The 24733-nt window shown below is 45.4% G+C and overlaps 1 protein-coding gene across 1 annotated transcript in view; it reads left to right on the top strand.

Annotated features, from left to right (window-relative positions):
• PTPRO (protein tyrosine phosphatase receptor type O) overlaps positions 1-24733 on the top strand; it is a 198388-nt gene that overhangs the window by 159199 nt on the left and 14456 nt on the right. Inside the window, exons 16-26 of the mRNA XM_063134522.1 lie at positions 744-876; positions 3622-3742; positions 6277-6345; positions 11807-11890; positions 13315-13350; positions 16968-17049; positions 17608-17698; positions 18601-18677; positions 19570-19704; positions 20984-21106; positions 23958-24112. Coding sequence (XP_062990592.1) covers positions 744-876; positions 3622-3742; positions 6277-6345; positions 11807-11890; positions 13315-13350; positions 16968-17049; positions 17608-17698; positions 18601-18677; positions 19570-19704; positions 20984-21106; positions 23958-24112 — 1106 coding nt within the window. The remainder of the gene's footprint in view (positions 1-743; positions 877-3621; positions 3743-6276; positions 6346-11806; positions 11891-13314; positions 13351-16967; positions 17050-17607; positions 17699-18600; positions 18678-19569; positions 19705-20983; positions 21107-23957; positions 24113-24733) is intronic.

The raw sequence follows: 24733 nt of genomic DNA, 5'->3' as shown, positions 1-24733 counted from the left end.
AGCTCTGCGCCCATTTTAAGAGCCCCGCTACTTGCGGGGAGGAAGGGGCGACCCAGGAGCAGTGGCCACATGGCCTGGGCTCCTCGGGATGATCCTGGGCCCATGAAAAAAAACCGGGTTTTCCGACGTCCCAGATATCCTGGGGAAATGGAAAGTCCCTGGTTGTCCCCGGTTGCCATTGGGATCCCCAGTGCATCATTTGAATGATCTAGGGATGACGCCGGGATCTAGGGCTGGTGTAGACATGCCCTAGATGCTATAGGGAAGGCAATGGCAACCATTTTCCTCCACCTCCACCCTGAGCACATACATTCAAGCCTTTTAGAGCCGTTGGCACGGCTTGTACATTTTTGATGCTCTGGAATATAGAGGCCAATTTGTGCATCTTTTACATAAGCCAGGATGTGGGTTGTCTCTGGTTCAGACCACAGTAGATATGTGGTGAAGCAGCCATCCCATTGCTTCGCTGTGCCCTTATCTTGCGGGGCTGCTTAATCCACATTTATTGCCACACTGTGAAGATTACAAAAGCAGTGACAGGATAAATATGGGCAGAAGGCCTGCAGATGCCATGTCTCTCACCATAACAATGCAGGTAAGTGTGAATGAATGCGCGTCTTGGCATGCACCAAAGGCTAAAAGCGTCCATCTTAGATTCTGTGCAGGATTTCCAATGTGGGGATGAGCAAAAGGTCCCTAACAACATGCTCTTCCTCCCCACCCCTATCCCGCAATGCATTTAGGAACCTGTTACAGTTTCTTCACATGTAGTGACGATCTCCAGTCTTCTGCCTGCCACGTCCTACAACTGCAGTGTCACCAGCTTCAGCCACGACAGTCCCAGCATCCCAACCTTCATTGCTGTCTCCACCATGGGTGAGCGGAATTCCTCTCCGTCTCTCCAGTTTGCCTCTTCGTTAGTGATGGGCGCATCTGTCCCTTTCGGTTTCTCCCAGTTTCTCATTTTTCCAACCTTGAGTTCAATTTGTCCCCAACTGTTCAATCTGTCGAGAATTTTTGTATGTGCCCACTTTCCCCAATACAGGCATTTTTATCTAATATGCACATTTTTTGGCAAGCGATTTTCCTAGCACAATGAATTTTAATGTGATTTCCCCTCGTATTTATACACGTTTCTGATGGGAGAATGCCACTGAAAAATTTGGAGAAGTGCAAATTCCGAAGGATACCTGAGTTTCAATTTGCATAGTGGCTCCAAAGTGCAACACTAGGTAACTTCAAATTAAAAGGTGAAGTGAAAAAAATCTCTCCCCCTTTCCCTACTTTCAGTTCCTTTCCAAAGCAACCATTCTGGCTTTTCTCCTTCCTGATTTTAAAGAGTGACTTAATCCTTTAACTTCGTATTTCTAAATTGCACTGTAGTTTCCTGTGTGGTATAACATGGTAACTAAACACCGAAAGAACCACAGACACCACGTTAAAGTGGGTAGGGAATGGCTGTTAGGGAAGTACATTTTTGAACAGAACCCTATTTATAATGTGAGCAAGCAGCTCTTCAGCTCCTCCTCCTCCTCCTCCCCCACCACTGTTATTTGGGTGAGAGGCAGGCTGCAGTGGTAAAAGGAAAGGGGAAAGGAACCTCTCGTGCAAGCACTGAGTCATTACTGACTCTTGGAGGGACGCCAGCTTTCACTGACATTTTCTTGTCAAGCCTTATAGCGGGGTGGTTTGCTGTTGCCTTCCCTGGCCGTTATTACCTTTCCCCCAGCTAACTGGGTACTCCTTTTACCGACCTCGGGAGGATGGAAGGCTGAGTTGACCTGAGCCGGCTGCCTGAAACCAGCTTCCGCTGGGATCGAACTCAGGCCCGTGGGGAGAGTTTCAGCTGCAGGAACTGCTGCTTTACCACTCTGCGCCACACGGGGCTCATGCAGTGGTAAAGGGCAGGAGCAAAGCCAAGGAGCTGTTATTAATGGGGGCCCTACTGGGATGTGGGGCCTCTGAAAGGACCCAACCATGCCTCCCCTTGAGGCTGGCACTGCGTCACAATCGAGGTCTGCCCTGGGCCCCACTTTAAATAAGTTTTTGTGCCAGCTGGCTGGTTCTTGGTTCTTGCCATTTCAGTTTCCAAAAATGCCCCCGAGTGACAGTATGTCAGGGGATGGTGGGAAATTTTAAATGATGACTGCATCCGAATCCAGTGGCCCCCTACTGGTGCCACTGCCAGGGAAGCTCACCAGGTAGGCCCACTGACATAAGCCCATAGGGTCACTCTGGACCCAGCCCTGAATGGAAAAGCAGGATAAAAATACCTTTAAATAATAAATACAATATTAAGAAACCCTGAAGCAGAGCTTGCCATTCTGTTGGTTAGCTAATTAATTTATTAATTAAAACATTTGAATCCTGCGATTCTGTTTTAAAAGGCTCAAGTGGGCTTACAACAAGAATCTCAAACAAGAAAACAGGAAAGATCTGTAAAGAAGGCAGGCAATTAAAAGACAAGGATGGGAGCTATGTTGTTTGTTGTTGTTGTTGTGCTGTTGTTGTTGCAAACCTCCAGGGATTGTATGCTTGTGTGTGTGTGTGTGTGTGTGTAAACCCAACAATTGGATAAGACAAATGTCTGTCATAATAATAATAATAATAGGAGGAGGAGGAGGGAGAGGAGGAATAAGTCTTTGCAAGATGGCAAAAGGACATTAAAGAAGGGGCAAGTTAAGTATCCCTAACCAGGGAATTCTAAGTCAGGGCAAAACATCCCAACATAGGCCTTAGCTAGACCTAAGGATTATCCCGGGCAAATGGAGGGGTCATCCCTGCCTGCTCCCGGGATCCCCTGTGTGTCATTTGGATGAACAGGGATGATCCCGGGACGATCCCGGGATATAGGCCTGATCTAGCTATGGCCATAGGGGCGGGGGTACTATTAGGGCAAGAAATTGTCGATTTAGTTTATTACTACATTTTGAATACCAGCAAGAAGGGAAAGGCATGATTTGTGTTTTCTGTCTCGGGTATCAAAATACCTTGAAGCCATTTCTGGCCTACAGAAATCTCTGACCTACAGAAATTCCTGGCCAAGTAAAATAAGCGCTACAGGCCAGTTGTTAACCCCAGACATTATAAAAGAACATTCCCTTTTTGAGCATATTTGGAGTGTATTTTAGGAAAACGTGAGAAGGGACTAGGCAATAGGGAGAGAGCTGATCCAAAAGGAGTATTACTTGGATTGTGACCCTAAGCATATTGAAGTGATAACTTCCACTACGTCAGTGGGACCAGGGCCCTTTCTACACCTAAGGGTTATCCCAGGAAAATGGAGGGATTGTCCCTGCCTGCTCCTGGGATCTCCTGTGCGTCATTAGGATGCACAGGAATGATCCAAGGATGTCCCGAGGAAAAAGGCAGATGTAGAAATGGCCTAAGAGTTAGAGTTATCTCACTTGAAGCCCACCAATAATGATTCCATGAGACACCTTCTCCATACAGGGGCTGCAACGCTTATTTCTTAGGAGGTGACTAATTGGTATCAAATGTAGCAATAGTTCATATTACAGCCACGCTGTGAGTCCACTGGACCGTGACCAGGCCAAACCAAGATCTCAACACTGTTTTCTTGTGCTTTCATTAACGAGGATCCTTTGCTTGCATCTGCAGTTACCGAGATGAATCCCAACGTGGTGGTGATCTCTGTCCTAGCCATTCTGAGCATTCTCCTGATTGGGCTGCTGCTTGTGACACTCATTGTACTTCGGAGAAAACACCTACAAATGGCCAGGTACGTCTCCTGATGCCAGGAAGAATTTGTAAAGGAGAGCGAGAGTGAGCGAGAGAGCGAGAGAGCAATTGTTTAAAGCAGGAACACTATTAGACTGCCAAGTTTAAACTGGCAAAAGGGTAGAATATCTGTTTTAAGTTGGCAAAGGGGTAGAACAGCTGATTCAAAGTTGGCAAAGTAGTAGAAGAGCTGGCTTAAAGATGGGAAAGAGGAAGAATCGACCTCTACCAGTTTTAAACCAGCTGCTATCCTCAGTAGGTTGGTCTCAATGATAGGTAGTGATTCCTTCATTCATACATTAAATGAAATGAGCAGTTGACCATCTGCACACACACACACACACACACACCCGCCACCCCAACAAACTCGTATGTTTGATTGTCCCTGCCGCTGAGGCATGACCCCATGTGGGTTGTCCAGCTCAAGCAATCCCTGATCCTGCAGACATCTGCCAACTTCAGGCATCCTTCGAATCAGGGGTAGGCAGCATGTGGCTGGCAGTGCAGCCCCCTGTGTGCTCAGCCGCCCTGCAATTCCAGCTCGACTGGAATATTTTTTATTTTTATTTTTTTAAATAAACAAACTTGTCATGTATATCTGCTATAAAGCACCAAAAATGTTAAATGTAGTTTGCAAATCAGCTAAATTTGACCCTTTGGGGGCTTTGTAGTAGCTCAGATGCCATTCCCTCCCACTTTAAAATTATTCATTTTATTTTCAGGTCGCCCTGTTGAATGTGGCCTGTAGTCTCGTGTGTGTGTGTGTGTGTGTGTGTGTGTGTGTGTGTGTGTGTGTGTGAAAATGCCCCCTGGACCTTCCAGAGTTGCCCACCCCCACTGTAAATGCCAGATTAGGAGATTTTATTCCCTTGGAGTCCCAAAGCACACTGTGCATCAAAAATATTTTCTCTCTCTTTTCTTTCAAGGTTGAAAAAGTATGTGATTACATTTCAAAGCATCCCTTTGGGGGTGGGGGGAGGAAAGGGTATTAATTAGTTCCCCTTCAGATATGGCATTTTATTAACTAGTGTGTATTTGATGTACATTACAATTTCCAGGTGAAACATACACACTCGGAGTTGGAGACTCCTTTTAAATCGGATTATGTATGCTTTGCTCTTATTTATAGCTGCAGCTCTGGCAATGAATACTCTCTCTCTCTCTCTCTCTCTCTCTCTCTCTCTCTCGTTCGTGATCTCATTCACTAAGTGGTAGAAATGCAGAAGTTAAAGAATGGCAGAAAAATATTCACTAGTAACTAAAAGCTGTAATCAAATCTTCTCTTTAAAATTGCTCTTTAAAAACAGCCATAGTGGTGGCTATGGGGGACGGGGGGTGGATGAGGACTGCAGCGCTGAGTGGAGGGGGGTGGAATTTTCCCAGTCTAAATCTTTCTCAATTCGGGTGAGCGAGTGTGTAATGTTAAAAACCACATCTCCCAAGCAATTTCTTTCTTAAAGTTCCTATGATTGTTACCTTCACTGAGCACAATTTTCTTGGTGGAAAGACAGGTTACAAATCCAATCAATCAATCCTATTTCAAAACCTTCTGAAATCAAGCATAATAAGTGTCTAGGGATGTTCTCAATGACCGTCTCCTCTATCCAGCAAGGGACTATGCTGTATGTACATGGCAGTGGTCCAGTTAGGTCATTTTAGACTCTGGACTTAATGGTCTTAGATCCCACCCACCCCACGCCAACCACATACCCCAAATGTGGAAGGTGCAGTATTGGCTCTAGGTTTTCGTCGGCATTCGGACAACTGATTATCTTTGGGGTCTCTTTGGCTTCACCCCTTCAGCTTCATCTCTTCCACTTTTTTAAAAATAAAATAAAACCCTGGTTTCCCCCTTGATCAAGGGGCTGGAGCATCTCCTCTATGGGATTATTTAGTTTTGGGTGGAAAAGGAGGCTAAAGGGAGGCATGATAGAGTTGTACAAAATTATGCATGGTGTGGAGAATGTAGATAGGGAGGCATTTTTCTCCCTCTCCCATAATACGACAACCCGGGCTCATCCCATGAAGCTGATTGGTGGGAGATTCAGGACAGATAAAAGGAAGGACTTCTTCATACAGCACATAGTTAAACTATGGAATTCGCTACCACAAGATGTAATAATGACCACCAATTTGGATGGCTTTAAAAGGGGTTGGTGGCCTATTTGCTACTTCCAGTATCCAGGTCAGAAAGCCTATATACACCAGTTGCTGGGGAACATGGGTGGGAGGGTGCTGTTGTGGGTCCCTGGTTGACAGCTGGTTGGCCACTGTGTGAACAGAGTGCTGGACTAGATGGACTCTCGGTCTGATGCAGCATCAGGGCACTTCCTAGGTTCCTACCTCTGGTCTCCACATTGTAACAGAACAGGAAGGTGGCTTGATAAATTTTGTTCAAGCTTCCGGTGACTAGTACTGCGTTAGTTCCTTCTGCCAAGAGAAAGAGAATGAGTGTGTGTGTGTGTGTGTGTGTGTGTGTGTGTGTGAAAAATCTTTATAGCTATGAATAATAACTTGAGGTTTTCCTCAACCCAGGGAATGTGGAGCTGGAACTTTTGTGAATTTTGCTTCATTGGAGAGAGATGGAAAGCTTCCGTACAACTGGTAAGTATCTGACAAAGGATTTACTACTACTATGCCATTTGTCACACAGCTTCCCTTCATGTGTGTAATTGTTAGTCCTTGCTCTAAACAATGATTGTCGTGAGGTGGATATGGCCATTTGATGAAGTCCTGGATTGTCTCAGGCTGATGGTTTTAAATTGTTTTAGATATATGTTGTTGTATGTGCTATCTGTTTTCATTATGTGGATGGATTATACTTTACATAATGTATTTTAATGGTGTGTATTTTTTTAAAAAAATATGAACCACCCAAAGAGCTTTAGGTATGGGAGGGGGTATAGAAATGAATAGGGCTGTGCTCTGCTTCTCTTCGGTTTAGAGAAGCAGTAGTGAGGCAGCCTGATTCGCCTCCGGAAAAGGCAGAGGCTAAGAGAGTCAAGGGGGCTGCGGATTGAGGCGAAGAGGATCGCCTCAGTCTGGAGCTCCGGATGCAGGTAAGTGGGGGTGAGGGGGACTCATCTGGCACTGCCGCCGCAGTCCCTGTGGCGACGGCGGTGGAGCCAGGTAAGGGGGCAGGGAGGAGGGAGGCTTATCTGCGTCCATCACGGGCTTCAATTAAGGCCCCGGTTGAAGCCGGAAGTGAAGGCCGAGGCCTCTTCCAGCTTCAAGCCGGGGCCTCAATTGAAGCCCACAATGATGGACACAGGTAAGGGGGTGGAGGGTGGCTTACCTGGTGCCGGTGCCGGCCATCTTGTGCCAGCAGCGAAGCTGGATCTCACTCTGCAGAGCGGAGCGGGGAACAGGCGGATTGGCCCAAAGAGGATCGGGCCTGATCCGGATTTTCCAGATCGAGCCATGAAGCGGATCGGGGAGGGGTGTCCGTGAACAGCCCTAGAAATGAAATAAATGAAATTTAAAGTGAATTAATTGAACCCAATGCTTTTGATAAGACCCACAATGATTCCAATACAATGGTATCTTTGACAAAAACCACTGATTGAATGGGATAGCAAGCTTGCAGGATGCACAGGACTGTACTTTAGTCAAGAAGTGTTCTGTGCAAATCTAAACATGTCTATTGTAACACAACTCTTTCAGTCCAGATGAATGTAGTAACAGAATCATAATCTAACTCAAATTGGCTAGCCAAAACAAGACGAAGTCCAGTTATATACCTCTAATAATTTGAGGAATATAAATTCAAATTTGCTTCCTTTGGGAGGAGTCCAGTAAAAAGTTCATTTACAGTGCTAAGACTCTGAAGACAACACACATATTTTAAAGAACAGAGGCTCTGAATTCAAAATCTGCCAAATCAGCATAAGCTTCTTCTGCTTGCCTGGAGTTATGTGTCACTAGTTCCCTTTTTTGCAATTCCCACGTTTCTGAAAAGAGACCCCAGAAGGGCAGAGAATGGCTTTTAAGGCCAAGGGGGTGTAGCCCAGCATGGGAGGGTGGAGATTGGAGGGCACTCCCACCCCGCATGACTGGGCCTTCTCCTTCCATGTGGATTCGAAACCCTGTGTGAAGAACGGACTATGCAAGTTCATGTTTTGGTGGTAGACTTCTTCAGGTGTTCTAAGAGTGGGGTAGGTATGCATGCAAAACATCTGCCAGACATGTGCAGAATTTTGTTGCCAGTCAAATTCGGTCACCCTTCGTTTCCCAAAGAACAAGCATGGCCAAATCTCTTTGAATTGGCTAGTTCGACTTTTTTAAGCATTGCCTTTGATTTGATTAGAGAATCGCCCAAGGTCATGCCTTTTATCATTAACTGTTTCCACTGAGGAATGGTAATGAACAGCAGACGGCTGGTCGAGTCAGCGAAGACAGATGCTGTGTTTTCTTCCCCTAGACACATTTTATATCTCCCGTCCAGCAATGCCCAAAGTCTGATCTATAAAAGCATTAACAGCTCTGCTGAGATAGATTTGCATCTCGCTGTTAATGGTCCTGTTCACCTCCAAGGCCCATTTGTTAATTTTGTCCACAAAACTCTGGGAATATTGCAGGTGTCCTGTATAACTTCAAACTTGGTGTTTCTGAAATGTTTTCAAGCAAGCCCCCCCCACCCAAAAAAATTTCACAAATGGGGATGCCTTTCTTTTCAAGGGTTTATTAATCCAAAACATACATAGGCTGCAATCTTGTATACCTTTCCCTGGGAGTAAGTCCCATTGAAGTGAGTGAGACTTTCTTCTGAGTAGACTCACATGGGCTTGCGCTGTCAGTTGGAAATAAGGCTTCACTGCATTATTTGGAATGTGCTTCTGAGTATTTCAGGCGCATAAAGTAGCTGTGCTTGGGACCACATCCTAATACTCCATCCTAAACATGTTTTCTTATTCTGATGACAAATGAGGGCACAGTTTCTAAGTAACCCCTGGAACTATCGGCTCCCTCTTCCCTGAAAATCCCCCTAAATGGAATTCCAAGCAAAGCCACTGCATCTCATTAGGACTTGGTTCTAGCCTCTTGTGCTTTATCTCTTCCTCGTCCTCCTCCACCACCACCACCACCATCAACACAGGGAAGGAGCAAATAGAGAGGCAATGGAAGGAAGCATATCCAGTAATGTCTGGGCCTTCAAATCCTTGCATTGCTCATGCTGTAACTAGGGGTGTGTCTTCATGGCACCAGGTTGGCCCCAGGTCCCTCGGAAACCCTGTGGCTTCCCTCCCCCAGAGTGGCGCCGGGTAATCCCAACGCCAAGGAGGAAGCGCAGGGTTTCCAGGTGGCCACCTGGGGACCAGAGCTGCCCCGCCCTCTTCCTGGTGGAAGGTGACCAATCGCAGGTTGCCTTCCACCAGGACTGCTTAGCCACGCCTCCCCTGCAACTCCGGAGCGAGCCAAGTGGCTGTCTTGACATCATCTTGCGCGTCCTCATCTTGCGGTGTAAGTCCCTGACTTTATTTCTCTCCACAGCTTCGTCAGAAAGCCCCAGGGCAGGTGTGCAATTGCGGTGGTGGTGTATAATCTATGCCGTGCCACCGAGCACTCGCCCAGGGGCTTTCCAAGCGTTTAGACAGCCACTAGGTGATGCTGGGGTTAGGGCTACTGGAGAAATCCATGTGGGGAGTGGAACTCAACAAGCTTCTCTTGGTTTGCTCCCCTCCCGGACTTCAGTCCATTTTCTGTGAACTGGTTCAACTCGGTCTGCATTGAGTAGGGCAAGTTTGCGGGTTTTCAGTATTTTCCCCTTTGTTTCCATAGGTCCATCTAGCCCAGTATTGTTGACACAGACTGGCAATGATTTATTAGGGTTTTGGCAAAGAGTTTTTTTCTTTGCTCTCCCTAGAGAAGCCAGGTATCGAACTTGGGATCTTCTGCCTACAAAGCGTGTGCTCTAGCCACAGCTCCCAGGATAAAAAAAATTGTCATAGCTGGCAGAGAGAGAGTAGGATAAAACTTGATCAGGTTTCAATAGAAAAAGCCATTCTGGTCCAAGAGAAAATTCTATCTTGCGTTGTTTCTCCATTCATGGTTGATCAGTTAAGCGCTGGTTAGAAGCGCAGACAGACTTTAAAGTGTTTTTCTGACTTTGTGGGGTGCAGCCAGCTGGCACAAATGGCAAAATTGATTTGATATGGCGCTGAAGCAAGTCTTTTGATGATAAACTCCTCGAATGAATGAAAGCCACCAGCAAGCCCTGTAAATATTGATGCTGCTAACGAACTAAGTAGAAATCAACCTTCTCTTCCTTCTTGAACTCCCAGAAGCAGGTAGCCATTCACAACAATTGTTAATCTCCTTTCTGGGCTTCTTTGATATAGCGCGTGTATGTTAATGGAACCACAGGCAGAAGATCAAACATCCTAGCTAATTAAAGATCAAGGCTTGAATAATGTTAATGAGAAACCTAAAGCTGAAAAGCCCAGTGCTGTGAATATACTTCAGGCCCTGAAGTGCAAATGGTGACAGTATTGTAGTTAAAGAAGGGTGCAGCTATAGCTGCCGGGGGTGGGCAGAAGTAGTTGGTTCTTCTCCAAGTTCCATCACAATGCGTCTACGTCCCCCAAGCATTTATTTTTAAATAGCGAGTTGACCCGGCTTCACATGGGTTGTAAAAGTTGATACAGCAATGCCTTCAAGGAAACTGACACGTTCTGCCTGCCCCATCAGCATGAATCCATGCCCGCTGGTCCCCCTAGGTACAGCTAGGAACATCAGAGGATTCCATTTTGGGATGAAGCTTGATGGATTTCCCCCGATTTGGCCCTGCGGATTCTGTTCCCTTCCCCTCTGCTGGTATCAACTTGCTCTGTAGCGAGTCGAGCCGTTTCAGAGATTTCCGGGTGGGTGGTTTTTTTAATGGCTGCAATTTGCATGCGCGCACGCACGCACGTGCACACACACAGGTTCCACCATTAGTGTAAATTGTAATTTGAATCAATGCTTTATTTATTTTTTTAAAAAATGGATCTTGAAATGTGTGTAAATCTTGGCGCAATTTTGTTTAGAAAATTATTGCCGCTTTTGCGCAACTGCACATGATCGCAGATCCACTTGCCTACTATGTAGCCCTGCAGAGGCATATTCCCCTCTTGTCAATATCCTTGTCAGTTTCATTCTCTCCACACCTTATTTCATTAGCCCAGCAGAGACATATTCTGTACTTGCCAAACAACTTGTCAATTCCCCCTCCCCTCTACCCTACTTCCTTCACTTAGGAAGTGTTGCCGTGGTTACTACAAATGGGAGAAAAGGGGTTCAGGCTACATCTGTGTTAAAAGCACTTGCTTGAGACTCAAGCAAGTGTACTCCCAAGTATCAGTTCAATGTTTCAAACCCTAAGGATCGCGTTGTTGAGTGGGTGATCTGGTCCCCTTTTCCAAAATTTGTCAGTGGGTGATTTGCACGTGCTTTGACACTAGCAGCTTGGGAAATGGGCTGCAACTCTCCCTGTTCGTTGTCACTTAGCCTTGACTTCAAGCTTCTTTACATGAGACATTTATTATGTGCTCGTCATTCCTTACTCACAGTTGTTCATGGGTTCTTTAGATGATGTCACGACCCTCCGGTTTCCCTTATGTGTTTTAAGCGTGGGGGAAATGGAGTATCATTTATGAAAACAAAAGAGAATGTATTTTCTAAGTTGCATAGTTGTGTTATTCTGCTGTAGCACAGTGTCAAGTGCAAAAGTGCAACAGTGCCACCTAGAGGTTATGTAGCAGAAAAGCAGGAATGGAAAACTTTCTGTGTATTGCTCAGATCTCAATTCTGCAACAAAACCAAAAGTAGATACAGCAGATTAACAGCCTCATGTAGAAAAGCTCTATAATAGCAGACTTTGAGGGAAGGGCTGGTTGTTCTCGGGGAGGGGCTCACCCCTGGCCAATCTTGGGAGGGGGGCTCTCTTCCCTCTGCTGCCTTTTCTTGGTCTCCCTTCCTGCCTCTGTCTAACATGTGACATATTGCTCTCTTGACTTCTGTTTGTCATACTAATCTCGCTTGCTCTTTTTAAAAAATCTCTGTGTATGTTATCTATTAATACTCACAGGCGAAGGAGTGTATTTGCTTTCCTAACTCTGTTACCCTCCTGCCTTTGGACTGATTATCTCTTGGCATTTTATATTAACCCTTGGTAAGTCACATTAATCATTTTCTTCTTCCTTCATGTCATGTTTGCTAAATAAGTTTGGATTTTTCAAAATGGTTTCATCTCTTGCAATATGCAAAAGGGGGAAGATTTTCTCACAGACCTATTTTGGGTAGGAAAAATATATTCTGGGGTTAGTTGCATGGAACTTTAGTAGCTCCCAGGCCTGGTATCAGGGGGTGGCATGGGTCTTGGAAGAGCCCATACCTGACCCAAACGCCACCATACTCTGCTTCTTCGCCCACCCAGCTGGCCCCACAACATCCATTTTTTAAAATGCTTTTACACTTTATTTTGAATAGTAGTAATCGGAAAGAATTAGACTTTGCCTTTGAAGGAGACATGGCCAATGAGGGCACAGGGCAGTCTTTATGTTGCTCCTGTGCCCTCATTGGCCGCATCTCCCCCAAAGGCAGCGTCTGTTTGGTTCAGATCGCTGCTACTCGAAAGTCAAGTTAAAAAAAATATGTTTAAAATTATATAGGTGAGGGGCTGCAGGCAGACTGCACTGGCACACAGGCAGGGGGCTTTAGCGGCAGTGGATGGGCAGGCAGTGAAGGGGGCTGCAGCAGGCGGGCAGGTGTTTGAGGGCAGCAGTGGCTTGTGGGGGCTGTGGCTAGGGTGAGTGGCCAGCTGGATGAGTGGTTACGGCAGGTGGATGGGGTCTTTGGCGGCAGTAGGCAGGTGAGCGAGGGGCTGTGGCGGGCAGATGAATGGGTCAGTGGGTGGTCAGGGGACCAGGGGGAGGGGGCGGAAAGGGGGAATCTTGGGGCAGTGGCAGCCCTGCAAGAGTAGTATGTGGAGGACCCAGTAGATTCCGCCACCGGACCTCTTGATCACCAAGTAATCTGTGTACATCGTGTGCAATCAGAGGTATGGAGAACTTTTCGCAGGGAGTGATGTAGCGAGCAAATAGAATTTTCTTCAGAGGTGCTCTGTGTTCCTTCAAGTAAGTAAAAGTTCATTTGGATTACAAGATCATGATATGGGAGCCTGTTTCTCAAGGGTCGTGACTTTACTGATTAACCTTTTAAAATCTGCCAAGTTTTAATCAATCATTTGCACAAATTAATTGATTGAACCTTGCAGGGCACTAAACGGTGACCCTGTTCAGACGATACATTAAGCCATATAGTTAAGCATTTTGAGCTAAACATGATGGCTTAGCGTGTCATGTGAACCATTCCTAACCATGGCAGCTACCTAACCACGGTTTAAACACCCTCGCTAACCATTTGCTGCAAAAGGGTTAGTGGCTTAACCATGGCTTAGCATGTTGACTGAACAGGCCCAATGAATGTCCCCAACTGTGTGTTAAATTGTTGTCTGATACGTATTGGTTATTAAAGCTATGTGATCATAGAACTGCCAGCAAAAACGTAACAGCGGGGCTCTCTTTTCTCTCGTAGGAGTAAAAACGGATTGAAGAAGAGAAAGCTGACCAAGTATGTCCATTTTGTAAATATTAATGGCTTAATAAAAAAACGTCGCTGTTGACAGATATGCATTCCACTGAGGTCAATAGGAAAAGTCCCCTCCATCTTTATGAAATATTGGGGTGCCTTATATTGATCAGGTCAAGCGTCCATCTAACCCAATCCGGGGGCGGAGCCTGGTGGAAGGCGACCAGCGATTGGTCACCTTCTGCCAGGAAGAGGGCGGTGCTGCCAATCTAGTGCTGTGAAAGCAGCCCCCTGGTCTCAGGCAGGAGGCTCCCCAGAGAGAGAGAGAGAGAGAGAGAGAGAGAGAGAGAGAGAGAGAGAGAGAGAGAGAGAGAGAGAGAGAAGCATCTTTGCTTGTGGTGGAGGTTGTTCCACGGCATTTCCTTGTGTTCTTTCTAAAGTGAGCAGGATGGGAGAATACTACTGTAGTTCTCTTGACCAGACCCTTTCCTGATTTTCAAAAGATAGTTACCACAGTTGGCTCCAGAAGTTGGTATGATCAGGCAAATGCCAAAGGTCAACCATTATGCAGGAGTCCCACCACCAAGAGTTCTTCAACCCCTCCTCCTCCTCCTCCTCCTCCCCGTTGCCATCTACTCACTCGCCTGTTCACCCCTTCCCTCTGGCCCAGAGCAGGCAAACAGTGGCAGCAAGGAAGTGGAGAAGCTGCTGTCATGACCTTCTCACTCCCTCACCTGCTTCCAAGTAACTCTCTCTTTCTGGCAAGTGTGCAGGCAGTGGTGGTGAGAAGGAGGAACCATGGCAACCAGGAGCAACAGCAGGAAATGAGATTGGGAGCCCAATAAGGTTGTCTTCAGGCTCGGTGCTCCACTCAGCATCTTCAGGCAGCTATCACGGCCCACTGTGGTTGCTGTCCCCTGCTGGTTATATCCCTGACAGACACCATGAGCTTTTTTTGGCTACAGACTTTTTTTTACCCACAATGCAACAAGACTATAGAACCTCCGGAGCATTGCATTTTGGGGGATCTAAGGCAGCAGCCAGAACCGCAGCTGCTGGAGGAGCATTGGAAGGCACACCAAGAGCCTCTTCACCCTATGGCCGGCCTTGCTATATGGAATACTTCTTCACACAGCACTTAGTTAAGTTATGGAACTCACTGCCACAAGATGTAGTGATGGCCACCAATTTGGATGGCTTTAAAAGGGGGGTGGATTAATTCTTGGAGGCAAGGGCTATCAATGGCTACTAGCCCTGGTGGTTGTGTGCTACCTCCAGTATTTGAGGCAGTAAGTCTGGGTGCACCAGTTGCTGGGGAACGTGGGTGGGAGGGTACACTATGCCCTGATTTGTTGTTCCCTGGCCAACAGCTGGTTGGCTACTATGTGAACATGGTGCTGGACTAGATGGACCCTTAGTCTGATCCAGCATGGGACTTCTTATGTTCTTATGCTTCTCGTGCCCAAGCCAAACCCCCACAACCCAAAATCCACCTGAATGGTGGATTTTGACAATGACATTTAAGCAAGAGAAATGGTACTTTTCTGTTTAATCTTCACAGCAGATATTGCACGATAAAGTAAATGTTCCTGGCTGGTAGAAAATTAGCCACTGGGGGGAAATCAATTATCTCTAGTTAACAATTCCAACAGGGCTCGCCTTTAGTTAACAATCGCAAAGTGTGAAAAAAGCTCAGGAACGTATCTGTTATCAGTGCCATCCCCCCCTCTCTCTACACACTTGCTAATTATACACTGGATCATTAATGCCAACAGGTAAACAGGAGTAATTAACTGTTGATAAGAGACAAGTTCCTTGGGGTATGTTGCTTCAAAGAAACGGGCGGGGGGGGGGAATGTGTGTACATGCTTCAGTATTTGCAAATTAGAACACGATAATTAGGGAAAAGAAAGTGTTTGCCTCTTCTTCATTATTCACTGGATAAATCTCACAAACTGGGGCAACCAGTGGCCCTGGTCCCGCAAAAGTTTATCCTGTTTGAGCTCCATTGAAAGGAATGACTAGGACAGCCTGGTGCCTTCCAGATATTTTGGACTACAACTCCCAGAATCCCTGACCATTGGCCTTGCTGGCAAGGGCTGATGGGACTTGAAGACCAAAACTTCTGGAGGACACTAGGTTGGGGAAGAATGGATAAAGACTGAAGTTCTTATAAACAGCAGATGTGGTGGTAAAGCTGTTTCTGGATTGTGCCACTTTAGATGGTGGTGGGGGTGGGTTCCCATGAATACCAGAGGTCAGGGAGAAGGATTCAAGCCTAGCCCACACTGCAACATGGCAGAGTTGTGCGGGGTGGGGTTTGCACGGAGCAGCATTCAGTCATGTGAGACCCCCTCCCCCTCCTCCTGCCGCAGTGTGAAGCGGTACAGTCCAGACACAGTTTTACTTCCTTATCTGTTGTTTAATGGGAGTAGGCCTAACTTTAGATGGATCAGCGCCATTATGTTTGGTGGACAGTTACCTGAGTCTGTAGGAGACATACATGTATACAGAGCTGAGATAAAATTGGGGAGGGGGGATCAAAATTTGCTTGAATTTCAATTTTTACCATTCAGATTTTGATGTAAAAATTCAACATTTCGATTTTGACTATAAATGCCACTGTTCTTATCACCTGTTCAAGGGGGTGCTTCTTCGTTGGTGCACATGAAATTATTCGTACGAAATATACTATGTGCTGTGGCACATCAGCTGTCACACTGTCAAAGATCGATGGTGCCATTTCAGATAGTATCAAATGTTGTCTGCTCCAGGTGAGAAAGGGTCAAACTTTGAGTGCTACTGCAAAATTACCGTCCCATGTTAGATGCTGACCCTCAATACCAAATATTTGCTGGATTGAGAGTCTGACACCTGGACAACCATCTGTCAGGGATGCTTTAGGGTGGATTCCTGCATTGAGCAGGGGGTTGGACTCAATGGCCTTATAGGCCCCTTCCAACTCTACTATTTTACAATTCTATGATTCTATCATTTGCTCACCTGGACAAGATTTGTCATCAGGATACATAAATTAGAATTTTTGAAACTATTTTCTGTTCCTCTCTTAAATGTTCATGGGCTACAAAGAAGAATTTAACGTAACAGAGAATTGCGGCATTGGAAGGTACCCCAAAGGTCGTCTAGTCTAACCTCCTGTCAATGCAGGAAATCCATTGGTCCGGCATCCAGATATAGGTGCCCATCCGATCTTTACTTTAAAATCTCTAGTTTTGCCCCTGGGGACTATAAAGAGAGTCAGTGTGATGGACTGAATGTAGAGGAGCAACTGCGGAGATCAAGGTTCAAATCCCTACTCAATGGGTGTTAACTAGAGAAAATGTTTATCAGTTTTGATAAAAGGTGGTATATAAATATTTAAAACAAAATGAATTAAATAATATTTGGCCCTGGGAACATCGTCGTCATCATCATGATGAAAGCAAGTCATTCTGGTCCCACCTCTGCATATGACTCATTTTATAGAGCTTCTCTGATTGGAATCCAGGTCCGTTGGATCCAGACATTGAAGCTCTTAATGACCTGGTTGACTGTTTGACAACACTGCTGGATTGCCAGATGGTGGCTTTTGTGAATGACAAACTTTCCCCACCTGTATTGTGTGTGTGTGTGTCTGTCTGTGTGTGTGTGTTTTAAAGTCCTGTCCAGCTGGATGACTTTGACGGCTACATCAAGGATATGGCGAAAGATTCTGATTACAAATTCTCTCTACAGTTTGAGGTAAGTCCCAACTTGGAATTGGATATTCGCTTATGACTCATACCTCAACAAATTGTGCAGAATGAGGCAACAGGGTGAATGGACAGCATTCTTGGGCTTTACCACTTTGGATTAGAGGTGGGGGGTTACTTTTTTTTTAATGCTCCACCACATTTTATTAAACCCTCCCTGCTAAAGAAATCTAGCATATCAGGCAAAGAGATTTCTTATGTTTGCATGGCCCTCTCCCTGATGTGCTCATTTTTTACAGGCAGGGAGGTGATTTTTTAAAAATATGGGACAGCTTTAAAAAGTCTAGAGTAGTACAGTCCAGGATTTTGCCATCATATTTTGTGCAGTGCATACAACCTGCCTCAGGGCTCAACTACACACAGTTGGGGTGGGGTGGGGGATCCAATTTTTATTGGGAGTCATCTCTGCATGGGTAATAATACATGTTGGGGTAATGGGTACCACCTTGGTGTGACCCACCTTGGTTAGCTGTGAGCCACCTGTCACCAGCTGAAGATAAATTGATTTAGCTGAACTATGGTGTATAATTTTGTGCCTCACGTACAGGAACTGAAGCTGATTGGGCTGGATATCCCACACTTCGCAGCTGACCTCCCCATGAATCGCAGTAAAAATCGCTACACCAATATCCTCCCTTGTAAGTCACTGCATCGTATGGATCTGCCTGTCATGTGTACTTTGAACCGCATTCGTGTTTGCCTGAGTTGCAGCAATTCCATGACACAATTAAGAACATAAGTAGTGCCATGCTGGATCAGACCGAGGGTCCATCCAGTCCATTATCCTGTTCCCATTGTGGCCAACCAGCTGCCTGTGAGAAACTCACATGCAAGCAGAACAGCATCCTCCCACCCATGTTCCCCAGCCACTGGTGTACATAGGCTTACTTCCTCTGATACTGGAGGTAGCATATAGCCCTCAGGGCTAGGAGCCATTGATTGCCTTATCCTTCTACCAAGGCATCTACCTGTGGGCACCTACCGGGACCCATTCCTCAGGGCTGATCACCATAGCCCTCAGGCCCTGTTGCTGCTTCTCTTGCTATTGCTAGTTCGCCTTCTCTACCTCTCTGACCTAGAGGGAGAGCATAAGTGAGTGAAGGAAGTGTGTATAATCAGTTCTGATCATATAAGCATACCATTCACATGGATTATAATCATGTTAGCTGGTTTTCCTGCATTGAAATATAGCCCATAATGAGAAAGTTCCTTCCTTCCTTCCTTCCTTCCTTCCTTCCTTCCTTCCTTGGATAGGGTCCATATGTGTTAGCAATGAATATGTTTTTAACATTCCTGAGCAGTCTTTCTGGTTTTAATGAGCTTCGAGGGACCTAGGAAAGGATTTTTGTAGGTGAAAGGAATGGAGGGATCCTCCATGCTATATAACCTTGTGAATTTACAGCCTGGACTGGAGCCTCGGTTTTTCCCACAATGCATGCAAATTTATGTTAAGCTTTCAGAGGCTTAATTAGGAGTTGTCTGGTTGATTTGTGATGTGCCTCTAAGCTCAAGTCACCTTTGGGTGCTTTCCCTTTTTCAGATGACTTCAGCCGTGTCCGACTAGTTTCAATGAATGAAGAAGAAGGCTCTGATTACATTAATGCCAACTATATCCCTGTAAGTAAACTGGACTCAAATCAGCCAAAGGAATGATAATTTTTTCACGAGTTGGGAAATACTACATAGGCTGTGCACAAGAGCCAATTTTTTTAAAAAAAGAATAATTCCCTCGAACAGTAAGCTCCGGTGGTGGAGTGCCCACCAGTTCAGAATGAAGCAGGGCCACCTGAAATAAGGGAGTGGCTTCTACATCTTGAGGGACTCCCCAGGTACACACAGAAGTATTTAAGTATTTGAATTAAAAGCCAAAAGAAAATTTAGGGGGAAATCCCCAAATGGCTCAATAAACATCTGCGAACCTGCAGGACCAACGCAATGCTGATAGCAGTTGAACTGTTAAACAGAAGAAAGAAAGTGTTTAAAGGAATAAGATGTCAGACAAACGTAAACATCCTAAATATCCCAAGCAAACATGTTCCAGAACACAGACATCAAAATCTGTACTTTCCCAAAATTTGCAATGCAAGTTGGAAAAAACAAAACGAAAAAATCATAGAGTGTGTCTACATTTGAAATAGTGCATAAAAATGCGTATATTTGGGGAAATGCACAATGAATGCTTTATGGGGGAGAAATCAATTGTAAAAAACCGTACATTTGAAAAAGTAAGTATCAAAATGTACATTGAAAAATTGCATACAAAATGCATATAAATGGGAAATGTGCATTGAAATATGTACGCTGTTTTGCACAGATTCAAACTAAATCCACAATCTGATGCAGAAATTGGACAGAATGAACTTAGCAGTGGGAAAATGAGAACCTGAGTGAAATCGAACTTTGCCCATCCCTCCTTGCCGAATAGAGATCGGCCTCCCCATGTTTTTGAGGGAATTCTCCCAGTCTAAAGGGTGTACCAAAAGAAGCCATGATGTGCTTTCTCTTGTAGGGCTACAACTCTCCGCAGGAGTACATTGCGACCCAGGGACCACTGCCAGAGACGAGGAATGAGTTTTGGAAGATGGTTCTCCAGCAGAAATCACAAATCATTGTCATGCTGACACAATGCAATGAGAAGAGAAGGGTATGTTATTGAACCCTCCGGCCCACTTGGGAAATGGAGGAGGTCTAAGATCCGCCTCACCAGAATTCTGTATCTAGCAGTGGCCGTTCAGAATGCTCTCCAGCAAGGCATGATGGCACCGCCCCAACGGCCGGCCTCGTCTTCTCCAAATGAGAGCTACCCTGGCCAGATCGACATCAAGCAGGATATAATAACACTGTGAAAGCGGTTTGAAAACAGTATATGAAATGTGGATGGTGCCCCAACGGTTGTCAGTGGACTTCAATACCGTTCTAAAGCAGCAGTGTAGATCCTGCCCTAGCTCAGAACATGTGCTTCATTATCATGGCTAATTGTCACCGATAGACCTGAGCCAGGGCCATCTCCACAACATGTGGCAGGGAATTCCATTACGTGTTGTCAGATGCACGTCCTTCCTTTCTGTCTGGAACCTATGGCCAATCCGTTTCACTGAGTGGTGGTACGTGTTCTAGCATGATGGAAGACATTGTGTGTTTTCTCTGTCTGCTTTCTCCCTAACCATACTTACGATGAAAATATGTCAACGGGGTGTCAGTTTCTCTCTAATATATAGGAGATGGGCTGGCTGGGTTGCCATTTGCCTCTATAATAGGGAGAAGATGAAATTAACGTGCCATCTCTACATTACAGGTATTTACTTTCCCTAAGGCCCAGGTGTTCTCAGGTTTAAGGAAGGTCTGCCATAAAGAGAAGCTGTCAGTGATCACATGGTATAGATCAGAAACCAATTACTCATAATAGAGGGCTCATCTACACCAAGCAGGATATTCCACTATGAAAGCAGTATGAAAGTGGTATATAAAAGGCAGGAGCCACACTACTGCTTTATAGCGGTATTGAAGTACACTGCAGGATCTACACTACTGCTTTATAGTGGTACTGAAGTGCACTGACAGTTGTTGGCGCCCATGACACATCTAAACCAAGCAGGATGTAACACTATGAAAGTGGTATGAAAATGGTATATAAAAGGCAGGAGCCACACCAAGCAGGATATAGCGGTATGAAAGCAGTATATGGTATGTGTCAATGGGCCCCAACAGTTGTCGGTGCACTTCAGTACCGCTATAAAGCAGTAGATGTGACACAAACAGGTTTGCTCATTTTTCTTCTTTTCAGTAATTCATGAAAAGACAAGCCACTGTTCAACCAAACAAAAGAGGTGGGGAGCTTGTTTCTTCTGCTCTGGCCCTTGCTATAATAAAACACACACAAAGAGTTCTACAGGAACTTTTAATTGTACTTCTTTTTCTTCCAGGTAAAATGCGATCACTATTGGCCTTTCACAGAGGAGCCGGTTCCTTATGGAGACATCACCGTGGAGATGCTGTCCGAAGAGGAGCAAGCAGATTGGGTTTTTAGGAATTTCAGAATCAGCTATGTAGGTCGATGTAAATAATCTTGCAGAAGTGTTTTTGTTTTCTTTTACTTTTGATGATAATTTTGTAAGCTTTGGACTAAAACTTTCAACAACTTTATTTATTTATTTATTTATTTATTACACTTATATACCGCTTCCATAGCCGGGGCTCTCTGGGCGGTTTACAGAAATTCTAAAATTAAGCTTAAAACGAGTATACAAAATTTAAAATTCTAAAACCCAGAACATACACACATAAAGCATTAAAAACCGTTAAAAAAACTAAACATGTGGGTGATTAAGATGTGCCGCCATATGCCTGAGCAAAGAGGAAAGTCTTAACCTGGTGCCAGAAAGATAGCAGCGTTGGTGCCAGGCGAGCCTCGTCAGGGAGATCATTCCACAGTCTGGGGGCCACCACCGAAAAGGCCCTATCCCTCGTTGCCACACTCTGAGCCTCTCTCGGAGTAGGCACCCGGAGGAGGACCTTAGATGTTGAACGTAGTGACCGGGTATATTCACGTCGGGAGAGGCGTTCCATCAGGTATTGTGGTCCCGAGCCGTGTAAGGCTTTATAGGTCAAAACCAGCACCTTGAATTGGGCTCGGAAACATACAGGCAGCCAGTGCAAGCGGACCAGAGCAGGTGTTATATGGTCAAACCTTCTGGTTCCCGAAATCAATCTGGCTGCTGCATTTTGCACGAGCTGCAGCTTCCGAACCGTCTTTAAATGTACATTTCCCTCTTCATCACAACGGTTAAAGCTGCAGGAGCCCTGCCTTCTTTAGCTAGAGAGACCAGATACAAAAGAGGGCAGGGCTCCTGCAGCTTTCACTGTTTTGAGGAAGAGAGAATTTCACCAGGAGCTGCAGGCATACAAATGGCACCTGCTGAAATTCCCTTTTCTATACAACTGTTAAAGATCCAGGAGCCCTCTCCTCCTTTCCCTATGGCCACCCTAACATAATCCATAGCTGAATATATAAATCCAGCAGCTGCTTTCCTATTAATTCAAACTAAGTGCATTTGATTTTCCAATATCCCACTGCAGCAACATTTCTAGAGCTGGTGGGGGGCAGATTTACCTACAGTACTTTTGGGGAAATAGGTATCGGGCAAAATCTCTGGCTTTTAAAGGTTTTAAAACATGAGTAAGGGTGCTTCTAAATGTTATTATTATTATTATTTATTTATATAGCACCATCAATGTACATGGTGCTGTACAGAGTAAAACAGTAAATAGCGAGACCCTGCCGCATAGGCTTACATTCTAATAAAACCATAATAAAACAATAAGGAGGGGAAGAGAAAGCAAACAGGCACAGGGTAGGGTAAACAGGCACTGGGTAGGGTAAAACTAACAGTATAAAGTCAGAACAAAATCAAGTTTTAAAAGCTTTAGGAAAAAGAAAAGTTTTTAGCTGAGCTTTAAAAGCTGCGGTTGAACTTGTAGTTCTCAAATGTTCTGGAAGAGCGTTCCAGGCATAAGGGGCAGCAGAAAAAAATGGACGAAGCCGAGCAAGGGAAGTAGAGACCCTTGGGCAGGCGAGAAACATGGCATCAGAGGAGTGAAGAGCACGAGTGGGGCAATAGTGTGAGATGAGAGAGGAGAGATAAGAAGGAGCTAGACAGTGAAAAGCTTTGTAGGTCAACAGGAGAAGTTTATATTGGATTCTGAAGTGAATTGGAAGCCAATGAAGAGATTTCAGAAGTGGAGTTACATGGTCAGAGCGGCGAGCCAAGAAGATGATCTTAGCAGCAGAGTGGTGAACAGAAACCAACGGAGTGATGTGAGAAGAAGGAAGGCCAGTGAGAAGAAGGTTGCAGTAGTCCAACCGAGAAATAACCAATGCATGAACAAGAGTCTTGGCAGAAGAGACAGACAAAAATGATCGAATCCTGGCAATATTTTACAGGAAAAAACGACAGGATTTAGCTACTGCCTCAATATGAGGAATAAAGGAGAGCGAGGAATCAAATATAAAGCCAAGACTACGAGATTCCTTGACTGGAGTAAGCGTAACATCATTGACAGTAAGAGAGAATGAGAGATGAGGAGAAGGTTTAGGAGGAAAAACAAGCAATTCAGTCTTTGCCATATTAAGTTTCAAACGACGATGACGCAACCAAGCTGAGATATCTGAAAGACATGCCGAGATACGATCGTGAACATCAGGAGAAAGATCTGGAGATGAAAGATATAATTGTGTATCATCGGCATACAGATGATATTGGAGGCCATGAGATTGAATAAGATTACCCAAAGGCAACATGTATAAAGAAAACAACAACGGACCAAGCACCGAGCCTTGGGGAACCCCTACTGAAAGGGGAAACGAAGAAGACGAGCTGCCATTAGCCAATACGCTGAAAGAGCGACCCGCTAGATAGGAGGCAAACCAGTTATAGACAGAGCCACAAAATCCAAGGTCATGAAGGGAATCTAAGAGAAGATCATGATCAACCGTGTCAAAGGCTGCAGTTAGATCAAGGAGAATAAGAACGGAATAATGGCTTTTAGACTTGGCAGTAAGAAGATCATTGGTAATCTTAGTAAGGGCTGTTTCAGTGGAATGCAAAGGACGGAATCCAGATTGAAAAGGATCCAGAGCAGAGTTATGATGCTTTTTATGGGATAATAACCCTGCCTTGTGAACGCTGATCCAGATTGGCAACCTGCCATGGGGGGGGGGGTGCTTGAAGCTTGTGCCCCTGCCGTGGTCCCAGTCCAGATTCCCCTGCAGGCTATCTGGATTGGGACAGAAGCTCTCGTCGGCATTTATCTTCCACATGTTGTTAGCCTTTGTTGGTGGTCACCTACTTCTAAATGCAAAGGCAAATTCATGACTGTTTGATTTTTTGTTTCTTCTAGGCCGACGAGGTGCAGGATGTGATGCATTTTAATTACACAGCTTGGCCAGACCATGGAGTCCCTCCCACAAATGCAGCAGAAAGCATCTTGCAGTTTGTACAGATAGTCAGGCAGCAGGCAATGAAAAGTAAAGGGCCCATGATCATACACTGCAGGTGAAGTCCTTATTTTCCCCTTGGGTATTGGAACATGTCTGTGAAACACAGGCCAGAGTAGGGTGGGTTGCATTGCCTTCCACGCCTTGACAATGATGGTGATATGATTCTAGTCTTTGTGTCAGGAGGAGGGGCAGAACCTCCATCCATCCCTCTTGAGGTCCCAACCCCATCACTGATCCTGGCAGTTCCTCAGCTTTTCCCCATTGTGGAAGTTCGAAATGCCTCTCTTACAGCTTAGTTATTGGCAGTAAGACTTTCAGCTAAAATAAGCTGGCATTTCTGGTGTTTTGCCCCACCCCCCTTTTGCCTCGGAGCCTGCCTCTGTCCACCTTCAACCCAGCCCACCAGTGCAATCCAAAGCAAAAAAGGTAGGAAAAATATCGCAAACAATATCTGGGTCAGACGAAGTTAAACTCCCTTGTCCCGTTGATTTGGGTCATAGCTAGACCTAAGGTTTATCCCTGGATCGTCCAGGGTTCAAACCTGTTCATCTAGGTGACACACAGGGGATCCAGTGCTCAGGCAGGGGCGAACCCTGGATGATCCCATGATAAACCTCATGTCTAGCTGTGGCCACAGTCTGGATGATGCTTTTTTGTTTATCGAATACACAAGGGC

The sequence above is a fragment of the Elgaria multicarinata genome, chromosome 9, assembly GCF_023053635.1.
Source record: "Elgaria multicarinata webbii isolate HBS135686 ecotype San Diego chromosome 9, rElgMul1.1.pri, whole genome shotgun sequence".
NCBI lineage: Eukaryota > Metazoa > Chordata > Lepidosauria > Squamata > Anguidae > Elgaria > Elgaria multicarinata.
This window is presented reverse-complemented; position numbering and strand designations above follow the sequence as displayed.